Genomic DNA, 12518 nt, shown 5'->3' with positions numbered 1-12518 from the left:
ATCAGGAAGAGGAAGAGAGGGGACTGGCAGCTCTGAGGGTACTGGCTAAGGAGCATTGATCCAGGAGTCAGAAGTCAGGGGAGACATGGATTCTGCTTCTAGCTTTGCCTCTTAAATATGTTGTGAGACCTTGGGCAAGTCATGTGACCTCTCATCATCGGACAAAGGTGACCTCTAAAGTCTGAATTCTACTCCTGTACGATCCTCCAGTGCAAGGGTACTGCCCTACTACCTCTTGTGTGTGAGGTGGCTAGTCAGTGACCCCCAGCCTGACACAAATGATTAAAGAGTAACAGTGACAAGAACATGTCAGGTCTCTGTGGATTCAGAGGAGGCAGTGTAGAGAATGAAGGAGGTACACAAGCTTCAGAATCAGGCCTGGGCCCACGTCCTAGCTTTGTCTCTTCTCAGTCAGTCATCTGGGTAGGTTGACCCACCTGAGCCTCAGTTTTCCCATCAACAAAATGGGATAACAATTCTTGTCTAATAGGCTTGTGGTGGAGTACCTGGCACATAGAAAGCACTCAGTAAATGGTAGCTATGAGCTTTAATTTGTGTCTCAGACTGTCTGTGGCTTCTGAAGGCAAGGTAGGAATGCAAGGTGGTAGGAAAAGAGGGATTCCAGATACCTGGCAGGTGAGTTTCCTTCTAACTCTCCAACTTGGAAGTGCTGCTGACAAGGGCAGTGCACTGGAATGCATGGCATTTTTGGAAGCTTCTTGGTAGGAATGTGTGACCGACAGGAACCTATTGGGCATAGGCTGTGCTCACACCTAGTGGCATCAAAGTCTGGCCTGGGACAAGACCCCTTCTTCCCAAGCACTACCATACCTTTACTATCACACACTGTGGGCTTTGTTCCTCCTCAGAAGTAGTAGAAATAACAACGATAGCCACCACCTATTGAATACCTACTATGTGCCAGGGGTTTTCATTCATTATCTCACTTAACACCATAACCCTATGAGGTGAGTGTTTTTATTCCCTTTGTCAGAAGGGAAACCTGAAGCTCACTGAGACTGAGAACCTTATCTGAAGCCACACAGCTGAGACGTGAACGGCAGGTTTATTTTACTCTAGGCCCCACGTAGTTAGACAGTGATGTATGCCTCACCTTTGAGGTCATATGACCATCCTCATTTTCTAGATGAGGACGCTGAGCCTCAGAAAAATGAAATAACTCATCAAGAATAGATTGATGGCTGGGAAATGGTAGGGCCTGACACTGGCCTTGGGGTAGTCCAGTTCCAACATGTACAAGTTCTGCCTGTCAAGGTAGGGTCACTGGACTCGTTTCACAGATGGGGAAGCTAAGAAGCAGAAAGAAAAAGAAAAGGATCATGGAAGGAGACTTGGTAGAGGAGGGTAAGTCCCTGAGTGTTGTGGAGCCCCGAAAGAGGTATCCCTAAGCAGCATCAGAATCGATATATTACCAGCTATGGGCCCTCCAGCCCAGTCCTCTCTCTAGACATTTGCAGGAGAAATTAGAATGAAATGAATGTTAGAAGCATCCCTGAAGGAAAGTGAAGCCCAAAAGCGAACTGCAGCCTGAGAGGTGAGTGTAGGAAGCCCAGAGAACCCAGGGACATTTTGCCCCTGCCAGTGAGGGTATAGTATGTACTGCTGCTTTTGTAATACCACTTGCAAGAGCCATCTTGTTATTCCTTCCTTGTCATCTTCTTGAGTCCAGTTGTGAGTCCCTGCAAAGTGGACAGGACATAGGGCAATGTGACCAGCACCCCAATTCACAGTGGCTCAATGACATAAGCCCTGCTTCTGCTCCTGTAGAATCCTCTGAAGGGCTGGGGGTGGGCTGGAACCAGATTTGATGGTGGGGAGCAGGGCAGGGAACTGTCTCTTCTGCCCAGATGTGCAGGAAGTTCACCTGGTCCTAGAAGATCAGAGGAAATGAACAGAGGAAAAGCTGACAAAATGAGAAAAAAAAGGAAACCAAAGTAAAAGATACTGAGCCTCCCAGAGACAGAGCGGCTAAGGTGGGGCAACCCAGCCAAGCCTCCCTCCCCCTACACCAGGGCAATGCCCACACTCAGAGGACCAGGAAATCACACTGAACTGGAGAGAAGGTCTGAGATAACCTATTAATCTGCCCCTACAGTCCTCCATGCCCACCTTACCTGTGGTTTAGAGAGTGGGCTGGAGCTCTCCTCCCTAGGGACCCAGAGGAGCTCACACCAGTGTCCAAAGCAAGGCAGAGACAAAGCAAGGCAAAGTGCAATCTCCCTTCCCTGTGCTGGGGGCTCCTCAGCTCTCTCTCTGTGCCCCCATGGGGATCAGGCACCGTCTGGCAACCTCCAATCTTTCTTTTTTTTTTTAAAACCACTCTCTTGTTTAGGGCAGAGAGGATGGCAAGTTTGCACTTGTCCTCCAGCCCTACACATAATTGGTGGCAGCAGGCAAAGCTGCTTCAAGGGGAGGGATTTGCCAATGGAATGAAGGAGGGAGGGAATCCTAGAGTGACAAGGGCTAGAAGGGACCTCGGAGATCATCTGACCCAAACATTTTGTGGCCTCCACACCATTCCTATGATCTATGTGGTCCCATCCCAACCATTATCTCTCACGCCACGCAGGAGTTCTCAAGGCCTCCTCCCCCAGGTTTCCTAAGAGCACTGTCTCCTTTCCATTAGCGAGCTAACCCACCCTCTTGTTTTCTAGATGAGGACACTGAGGCCCATTGAGATGTGACTTGCCCAAAGGTAATCTTCATCCCAGGATACAGTCGGGACAAGAAACCCACATCCCTGAGTCTGTTTCCATCCTCCTACTTTTCCACTCAATCCCTAGGGAAGAAAGGGCTCAGTTCTTCTCCCCAGGGCCTAAGGAGGCCTCTGACAAAGTCCACCTGTCACCCCAGCTGATGTGGGCTGCCAGTGTCAAGGGCCTAAGAACTGAGTTATTTTCAGAGAGATTCTGGTCATTGTGTCTTCCCCCTTGGTTCCCTGAAGGCTCTGTGAGGTTAGTCTGGGTGTCTTCCCTGCAGAAAATTGGCTCTGAAGAATAAGTAACTGCGTGGAGCCTGGCATAGTCTCAGTCTGACCAAAGCTGCATACTCCAAGAAAGCCCTCACTGCCTTTCAAGAGGTCTTTCCTCATTCCCCTAGGATGGAAGCAGAGAAGATGCAGAGCTGGTAAATGTGTCAGGTTCAGGCACACTGCTCCTTTGGCACACTTTGCCCCTATTTTTTAAAGTATCGTTTATCTTTCCTCTGCTGCCCCTGCAGTTGGAGGGATGAAGGCTTAATGGACTGGTCAGGACCACCTCTTGAAGCTGTGAGGGCAGGTTTTGGAGGAGTGTGTTGTGCATATCTTTTGTGTTTACACACATAGGCATGTTTCTGTGGGTTAGTTTTCGCCCCTGTGCTGAGCTCATAAGAGTGTTTTACATGTGAGCCCAGGTCTATACGGGTAGGGTGGCTCAGTGGGCTACCTCCAAGGCCTTAACTGCAAGGGAGTCTGCCCTGGAGCCAGCAGTTTTAGCTAGCGGAAGGCTGTTTTCTTCTTGGTCCTCAACTAAAGTGGGCTCAGCACTGGGAATGGAGATTGAGTCCAGAGGGTAGGGGTGTTGGTGGAGGTAAGAGTTCGGAGGACGTTACTCGGCCGGTTGTTGGAGCCGCTCTCAGTTTTTCGAGGTCCTATGTGTCTGTGTCCCGCGTGTCAGGCTGTGTCGGCAGGCATGCCTGAGTGCCAGTGCGTTCCCGTCCGCCCCAGCCTCCCTGACACCCTGCGCTCTCTTTGTCTCCTCGTGGAGGTGTGCGTGCAAACCTGCGTCGCACGGCCCTCATCGCGTGCGAGCGCGGGGGGCGCACCCTAGCTCCCCCACTCTTTCCGCGGCGAGAGAGGACGAGCCGCAGCCCGGTGCTGTTTGGTCTGGAGCCGAGCGGGGCTTGCATTGATCCATTGATTGTGCGCGGTCTGCGCCTGACCTCCCTGCTCCCGGGGAAGCCGTCTCCATGGAGACTGGGCCCGCTCCCCCAGCGCCGGATTGTAAATTCCTGCAGGCAGCGGCCCGGCAGCCTGGGGAGGGGGCCGCCGCGCCCGGGCGCGCAGGGGGAGCGGCCGCCGCGCCGAGGCCCCATTTGAAAGAAAAAAGGGCAAGAAAAAGGAGGTGGTGGTGGAGGAGGAGGGGGAGGAGGAAGAAAACGAAAAGGAGCGAAGAGAGGAGGAGAAAGAGGAGGAGGAGGAGAAAGGCGAAGAAAAAGACGGAGCCCGAGAGACGGAGAAAGAGCGAGAGAGGAAGAAAGAGAGGCAGAAAGGGCGTGTTTCTGGCGCTGCGTTTCCCCTCCCCTTTCTCAGGTCCCTCGCTCGGGCTCTGCGCGCTCTCCGGCTCCAGCTCTCTCCGGGCGAAGCTGGGAATTGGGTGGGATTATACGAAGCAGCCCCGCTGCCGCCGCTAGCAGAACCCGGCTTGGAGAGGGCGGGGGTTCCCCTCCGTCAGCGGCGCCGGGCGCCCCCAGCCTCGTCGCTCTCTTCGCCTCGCTCTCCCCGGCGTCGGGCCGGGAGAAGCCGGCAGCATCGGGAGTCTCCCGCCGAGGGCGCCGCGGTCCGTGCCCCGCGCCCGCAGCCTCCGGCCCGGCCCCAGTGGGGCGCCCCCTCCCCTCCCCCCTCCGGCGCGCGGGGGCCCGGCCCGCTTCCGCCCTCCCCGGACTGCGAGACCGGCCCCGGCCACCGGTAGCACCAGCCATGGGCTCGGGGCTCGTGCCCGGACTCTGCCTGCTCGTCCTGCTGGTCCACGCCCGCGCCGCCCAGCACAGCAAAGCCGCGCAAGGTAAGGAAGGAAGGGCGCGTGGCCGCGGGGCTGCAGGGGCTGCGGGGCCCGAGGGCGGGGGCGCGATTTCCGAGGGGTAGGGCAGGTGCCGAGAAGCGTGCTGCTGTCAGGACCGGGCACTTTGCACCCGTACTTCCCGGGTGGGGACCTGACCTCTGGGCGCTGCGCCCCGGCCGAAAGGCTAGAGGAACTAGGGGCGGCACGGATGAGTGAGAAGGTTGAGGGGCCCTGGGCAGAAGTGACCACGCATCTCAGAATTCTGCCCGACTTCCCCTGCCACCCCAGCATCTTCGAAAGACTTCTTGTCCTCCAAAAGTATGAGACAGTCTTCTCTCCAACATTGCCAGAAACTTAAGTTGTGGCCTGGCGAGACTGGGAATGAAAACTTTTCAGCCATGCCATATATTTTTTTCCCCTGACCTCCAACCCTCATGCAAAGTGAGAAGTTTCGAAGTTGTCTTATCAGTAGAAAAATAGAATCTTTTATGTACAAACCAACTCGTCTCTCACTGGATAGTAGGGCGCTGAAGAAGAGAAGAAAATTTCTGTGACTCTGGCTCCCAGCAAGAATTTCGCGTTTCTCCCTCTTTGGGGGGAAATCTCTTTCGTCTTGCATGGCTTTCATTTCTTATCATAATATTTATTTATTAAGGCCTCGGGTTTCCAATTCCATTTAAATCCAGGTCAGAATTGCATTAAAATAACAAAGTAAAATTCCAGGCCGGAGAACTCTGACAGATTCCTCTAGGAATTAAAGAGAGAGACAGAGAGGCCCTCCTGCCCCCATCCCTGACCCCAGGCTCATTGCCTGGCCAGTCCCAAGGCTGTGCTGGCAGAAACCAGGCTGGTGGGCTACAGTACTCTTGGGACAGCCTCCCCTCCCCCTTGACCTCTTGCTACACCCTTCCCCCATCATGTCCTCACCCAGGAAGAGATTTATGTGGACAAAAAGAAAATTCCTCTTGGCAAGGCTTTGCCCAGGAGGATATGATTCTGCCTATTGTCCCAGGGGCTCCTGAAGCCAAGCTGGGATGTGGAGGTGGCTGGGCCAGAAGGGAAAGTTGAACTTGGGAGTTGGGGAAGCCTGAGTCTCTGGCAGTCAGGTCACTGTGTCCTGGAGCCTGAGCGCTTGGCTCTTAAGCTGCTCTGGGTACTGGATGGGCTTCCACTCTGTTAAAAGAAAGGTGCTATATCAATTCTATCTTCTTCTCCCAAAACACTGCCTCTTTAACTACCCCCTTCCTCCTCCAACCTGTCCTTCAACAGAACCTAAACACTAGAGACCCTCAGCTGTCAAATACCAGACCCCACCCCACCCCCTTCCAACCCCAAACTGCCTCTTCTCCAGTTCTGGTCCAGACAGCCCACTCCCACTGCCACCCCTAGACTGGGAGCAGCCCCTCTTCCCCTGTGGATTTGCTTGTGTTTTCATAAACAAAGCTGGCTTTTGTAGTGCGTGCTGACTTACTCATAACATGGAATTAGCTAGGGAGTTTAGTCTGAAGGAAGGAACAGATTTCATGCAGTAATCTAGAGACAAGATAAGGGCCTCTTTCAAGTTGGAGCCAGTGTCTGTAGTGGTCTAGTGAGACTAGGGGGTTGGGGGCAAAAGGGGGAGCAAGCAGTATATTCAAGGGGATTCCTGGGGCAGATGGAGACTCCTAGGAGGGACAGGTGCCATCAAGCCAAGGCTTTCAAGCCTGGGAGATCAGCCCATGGTTCAGGGACAGGACTCAGAATCCCTCCAAGGTACTCCAGAGCTCCCTCTGTCATCATACACCCTGTTGGGTGCTGTGGGGGAAATGCAGCCCTAGTGGAGGTCCCTGCCCTCAAGGAACTTACAGACTAACAGTTTTGTTCACTGCTTATCCCATATTCGGGCCACACTTGCTCTGATTGGGCTGTAATTAGCTTTGCATCTTCCTTCTTTCTGATCCCTGAGTCTAGCGGGGCATAGAATTGAAGCCTGTTATTTCAGCTGCCTTTGACCCTGCTATTCAGGAAATTTATCAACCTGGTCTGCCGGAAATTGCCTAACAACAAGTTTGCTGGGTTAGAGGGATGTCTCTGGACCTAAATCTGCAGGCCAATGCCGCAGAAAGGACAAGTACTGACCAGGCAGGGCAGCCTTACCCATAGACAGAATGCTGTGGACATCCTTTGCTCCCAAATGTATCTCCTAGGTATCACCAGTGCCAGAAAGTGTGCCTCTAACGCCACATGCTTTTAAATGAAGGTCTTTAAAATACAAAGACCCTTGGCAAGTATCTTGCACAGAGTCTCTGTCCCTCTTCTGCAGAGATTCCCCAGGGGTGAACAAAGTGGTATGGCATGGGAAGGAGGGGAGGGACAAGGAAGGGAGCCCATAGTGCGCATGTGTGTGCATGTGCGCGCGTGCGAGGTTCACCACGATCACCCACAGGTGACATAGCTGGGTGTCTGTGTCTATTGTTACTTAGTTGTTAAGCATGAATACGGATGTTTTAGTGTCTTTGAGAACTGTGTGTGGATGAGTGGGTGGGTAGGCTTGTGTAACTGGGAGTGAGTGAGCGAGCATGCGGGTACATGGTTTTGAGTGTTTTTCAAGTGCCTGACTGTGTATTTTAAAGTAGACAGACTGGATAACCAAGATAATTGTTAACTTAAAAGCATTAATTTGCTTTGCTTTTTTTGGGGGGGGGGGGACGTGCAGCAGTGGTTAAAAAGACCTAATCCTCGCATAGGGCTCAGGTTACAGCTGAATGGAAAGGTCCCGGGGAAAATTTGTCCCCAGGGTAGGCTCAGGGAGAGCCAGCCTGGCCATTTAGTTTACCTGGTTGTTTTCTCTCCTCATTAGGGATAGAATTTTGATAAAGTCGTGTATTTAGAGTTTCCAAGTAACACCATCCCTGGGACTGAGAGTGTCCATCTAGCAGCAAACAGTGTCTCTCTGTCTTGGTGCGTCTCTCCGGGTCTCTGTCTGGGTATATGTGTGTCTCTCTCTTTCTTTCCCCCACCCCTCTCTTCCTCTTTAATGTGGCTGTTTCCTCTCCTCCCCGCTTCCCTGGGCTCCTGTGGCCAGCTCTTACAGTGAGGGGACTGTTCCTCCTAGCCCCTCCCTCCAAAATATGAAATGAAAACCATAACCGTGTCAGCGGGTAAGGGTGGCCCCGTGGGCAGCTGGCTATTGCCCGTGCCCCATCCAGGCCACACTGGGGAGAGAGAGAGAGAGTCAGTCCCCACTCTTTGGAGCCTGATCTTCAATCAGTTCCCTCTAAGCCCACCCCCCCCTCATTTTTCCAGAAGGGTGGAGAAGTGGGGTGGACTGCTTAGAAATTCCTCAGGAATCCCTTTGACCTCTCTTCTCTCAGTGACATGTCCCCCAGGGGGTGGGGAAAGCCTGAGGCCGGGGCAGAACTTTTCCACTTCTTACCCCTCATCTCCTTGAGTCTCTGCAGGGTGGAATGAGAAAGAAGGGACTAGAAGACACGGAGGCCAGAATTACTACAGGCAGAGAAAGAAGAAAGTTATCAGCAACCCCTAAATGAGATTGCTTTCTGAAACCTTCAGGAATCTGAGAGCATGAGAACCGGTTTGAGATGTGAGCGGCTGGGACCTGTTGTAAAAGGAGCTGGCCCTGGGTGTGAGTTTGAGAATACGAGATGTGCATTCACTGGGGCATGTGAGCGTGCGTGTGCATGACTCAGGGTGTGTGTGTGTGTGTGCAGTGCTCCAGTGAGAGGAAAAAGGAAGCGGGGCAATGTGCGTTTTGTTTTCGTTGGAGAAGTAAAGAAGTGGAATGGCTTGGTCCAGTGCCTTGAACTGAGGGTGGGGGAAGGGAATGGATGGGTTCAGACCCTCTTAAGAAGATGGAGGTGGAGGAGCTTGCTGCCTGAACTCACCCCAGTCCCTGCCCCCAGCTCTGGTCCCTGAGTGTCAGGGTGTGGGCCTCCTTTGACATCCTGTACCCCTAGCACATGACCACTTCTAAGAAAGAGTCCCTGTCAGCGCTGGAAACTGCGGAGCTGCTCTAAGGCTGGCAGTGCCCACAAGAGGCCCAGACCTGGGGACAGCTTCTTCAGGCTGAGTTATAAGACAGGAGTCTGGAAACAGAGGGACTGTTGGTCTTTGCAGGGCAAAGTGATACAACTGCCAACCCAGGGATGTTTGAGGGGTAGAGGAGCTAGTCGCCTGGGCTAAGAGGGGACATGGACCCTCCCCTCCTCCCGACCCTCCCCTCCTCCCCATTGGCCCCTCTATCACCAGATTGGCCACTCCCCTCTTCCCATGCCCACATACTGCTAGCCCCAAATGGCATGGGGTAGGGAGTATGGTGCCAGCGGGTTTAAGTAAATGCAGAGCCTAAGGATTGGGGCCTCTGAGGAAATAACTGAAATTCTCCTCCTCACTTGTAAAATGGACTAGAGTATCAGCAGGTCCCTTTCAGCTCTGAGATTCTGCACATCTCATCAAAATCCTTCCTGCTGAAGGCAGGAGACACTATAGCACGCCTCAGTCCTGCAGCCAGGCCTGCCCAGGCTTCCTACCTGAATCTCAGGACCTCTTGTCCCTGGGCCCTGCTCCACTACTCCCTGCCCAAGTCTGTGTCACTTGGCTACTCTTCCTGTCTTCCCCTACCCCAGTATCCTGGGGCCCCAAGTACCTGATCATTCTTACTGTGTCCTTAAGTGGGGTATTTCCCCCTGGCAACAGCCCCTGCAGAACAAGTGTTTCTGTGTGTGTGAATGTGTGTGTATCCAACAATGTTGGGAAGTGGACCTGAAATGTTTGTGTTCTGGGAACTGAATACTATCTGGGTGAGGCCCCAGGGCCCCAGTCCTTGGTCCCACACCATATATTCTCAGCTCCAAGACTAGCCCTCTGTATTCTGTTCCCCTTTCAGAGGGACATCTCCCCTTTTCTGACCAAGGCACTGTTTTGTAGTTGCCATTGGATGCTGTGATTTGGTCCCAGAGGCGGGATGGTGACACCTAAATAGGATGCTGTGACCCTCACTCTTACCTATGGTTTCCCTGTGGCTGTAACCATAGCCCTAGAGAGCTGTGGGATTTGGATTTCAGAGCCCCAGGCCAGGAGCTGTCCGCATCTGGTCACTGACGGTGACAAGCTGAGGAAAGACCTGGGCAGGAGCTGCTGGGCTGGAAGGAAGATCCAGAATAAGGAAACAGATCTAAGGAATCCCTGGGTGAGGGTGGAGTGTCAGGATATGTGGGCATGGGGGCGCTGGGAGAAGGGGAGCCACTTAAAGGTTAGACCCTGGGGAGCAGGTTTACAGAGAGGACGTTTTTACAAGTTTCTAATTATATTTATTTGGAGTTTTCCTCTGGTGGTTTGAAGCTGTTAACAGCAGGAACCTGTATCCCTGGTGTTTGTTTTTGTTTCTAACCAGCTGCTTGGACCCGCATAGTGAATCCAAGGGCAGGAGACACCTGCCCACTGTTGCGCTGTCCACCCCTTTCTCACTGCAACTCTGTCTGCGCCCATCATGGTGCACCGCCCTCCTTCCCTGCCCACCACTCAGCCTGCCCTCCTCCCTGCTGCCTGCACACCCAAAGCCTCAGAGCATCCTCATGTCTACTGTTGATTTCCTACCAGGAGCATCCAAATGTCAGTTCCAGGACATCCCAAGGTTATGTATTGGATGCTTGCGTCACGCTGAACTAAGTGCTGAGTTGGGGGGGGCGGGGCACAACAACGAGTAAGGCATGGATTCCTCCCTCAACTGTTTATAGAAGACAGTGTGTAGTGAGAGAGCACTGGACTGGGAGTCAGAAGACCTGGGTCCCGGCTCTGCACTAGCTGTTTGCTCTTCCCCAAGATACCCTCTTTGGGCTTGTTCCTCATCTGTATAATGAGAGACAGGACCATTTGTGGACCAAATGAAATAACTTACCTGAAAGAACTTTGCACATCTAGTGGAATTATACATCAGTTGACATTCATCGAAGGGTACTTTTTTTAAAAGAAGAACATGCTCCGTCTCTCCTTGGGATCATCTGTGCAGTTTCCTGGACTCTCTCCAGGCCTCTCGCACACCTGCCTGGCTTTGTCCAGGATGAGGATGGGCCCAGGCTCCAGCTAAGGTCACAGAGTCTCAGTCCAGTTCCAAATCAGGAAGACAGCCTGAGAAGCTGGAGCCAGGAAGCCAGGTTCCACCAGTTTCCCTCGTTGCCCTTTTGATCTAGAGGTAGAGCAGATGTGCACAAACGTAGGTACATGTGCACATGCTGCAGGTTAGGGTGTCATGGCCAAAGCCTGGGCTGGTTCTACTTTGGATGTTACTTAGATGTGGGAGGCAACATCAAGGAAAGGATAAGGGAACCGACAAGGAGCAGCAATGGAATGCTGGTCTCAATTGGCCCCTGGTGCCCTGTCATCAGGTGTTAGTCAGCATTGAGGCTGGGGAACATCTATCTGACAAGGATGATCTGAAGAGATGCCTGAGCAGCCTCAGATAACGTCTGAAGACCCTAAGATCCTGTGGATCCCATAGGATTCCCTAGGAATCCTATCCTAGATTCATTGGTCCCAGTCTCTTCTGGCCTCAGCATCACCAAATGGATGCCTTTAAGCAGGTATCTTCCCTTCCCTGAGTTTCCTGTCTCTCTACCCTTAAGACTAAACTTCCTGGGACTGCCCTCCCCCTAGAACAGTTGTGGGGTCACAGGAGAGTAAAGAAGTGGACTTTTTCTCTGTGGTAACAGAAAAGAGAGGATGCCACAAATATGGACCTCATCCACTCACGCACCAACCCATCCATCCATCCACCCATCTGTTTAACAAATATTTACTAAATGCCTTCAACATATTAGTCTGTCTTGTTCACTGCTAAATATACAGCACCTAACACAGTGCTTGGCATGTTGCAAATGCTCAATATCTATTTGTTGAATGGTTGAATGAATATGCTCAACTCTATTCCCTGCTGTATAGGTTTCAAAGATTCAGAAGCCATGGCCTCAGGGAGCTTATAGCTTCAGTAGGAAGATAAGAAACATAAATTAAACGTTAAATAATGGTACAAGGTAGCATATAAAAGGCATCACAAGATAGTGGTTGGTCAGGCAATCAGAGAACTTGACAGTAAAAGCCATAAGAGTTAGAGAAAGAGTAGATCAGAGAAGGCTGGAACAGTCACAGGTAGCTTGCCACCCAGCAGTGGCACCTGAACTGGGTCCTCAATGATGGATGAGATTTGAAGGCATTTAAGGAGAGGAAAATAGAGATAGACACACCAAACATCCTGGGTTAACCTGGCCGGGCCAAGAAGGATGTCACAGCCATGTGGACACATTAGGACACCAGGCAGGCTGCTTTGGACCTTTTCATTGGGCCCAGCAAATTTGCCCACAACTATCCCCACACCCTGTGACGGGTAAGGTAACTACTGTGGTAATATAATGGTGGGCTAGACTCTATCTAGGAGTGTCTGCTTATCTGCAGCCTGCATTCCTGCTCATTTCCATTTGTTGTTATTCCTGAGCTGCACCTGGGCAAAATTTTGAAGTAGATGAAGTGTTTACTTGGGACTCCTCCTGCTTGCCTTTTAGGGTACACTTCCCCATCCTCAGAAGGGAATCTTAGGAGTGCCTATGTTATAATAATCCACCCTTTCTGGTCTGCCCTCTAAGGCTCACATTCCCCAACCCCCACCTCAACCTTCCTCCCTACATTTAGCAGAGTTTATGGAGCGCTCTGCTAGGCACTGAAGCAAATCCAGAAGAAATGTCAGAT

The 12518-nt window shown here is 52.1% G+C and overlaps 1 protein-coding gene and 1 long non-coding RNA gene across 8 annotated transcripts in view; one reads left to right on the top strand and one right to left on the bottom strand.

Moving 5' to 3' along the window:
- Window positions 1–4169: 4169 nt before the first annotated feature.
- Window positions 4170–12518, top strand: part of SCUBE3 (signal peptide, CUB domain and EGF like domain containing 3) — a 37188-nt gene continuing 28839 nt past the window's right edge. For 4 of the 6 annotated variants that reach the window (XM_058554537.1, XM_058554539.1, XM_058554535.1 and 1 more), the window contains exon 1: window positions 4170–4784. In XM_058554537.1, coding sequence (XP_058410520.1) covers window positions 4700–4784 — 85 coding nt within the window. In that variant the 5' untranslated portion in view covers window positions 4170–4699. The remainder of the gene's footprint in view (window positions 4785–12518) is intronic. The other 2 variants (XM_058554538.1, XM_058554540.1) reach the window with 1 other exon arrangement.
- LOC131413739 (uncharacterized) overlaps window positions 5667–12518 on the bottom strand; it is a 40631-nt gene continuing 33779 nt past the window's right edge. The window contains exons 2-4 of one of the 2 annotated variants that reach the window (XR_009222015.1): window positions 10678–10965; window positions 9786–9922; window positions 5667–5954 (exon numbers count right to left, since the gene is read on the bottom strand). This is a non-coding gene — a long non-coding RNA (uncharacterized LOC131413739). The remainder of the gene's footprint in view (window positions 5955–9785; window positions 9923–10677; window positions 10966–12518) is intronic. The other variant, XR_009222016.1, reaches the window with a different exon arrangement.

Source organism: Diceros bicornis, chromosome 14 (assembly GCF_020826845.1).
Source record: "Diceros bicornis minor isolate mBicDic1 chromosome 14, mDicBic1.mat.cur, whole genome shotgun sequence".
Taxonomy (NCBI): domain Eukaryota; kingdom Metazoa; phylum Chordata; class Mammalia; order Perissodactyla; family Rhinocerotidae; genus Diceros; species Diceros bicornis.
This window is presented reverse-complemented; position numbering and strand designations above follow the sequence as displayed.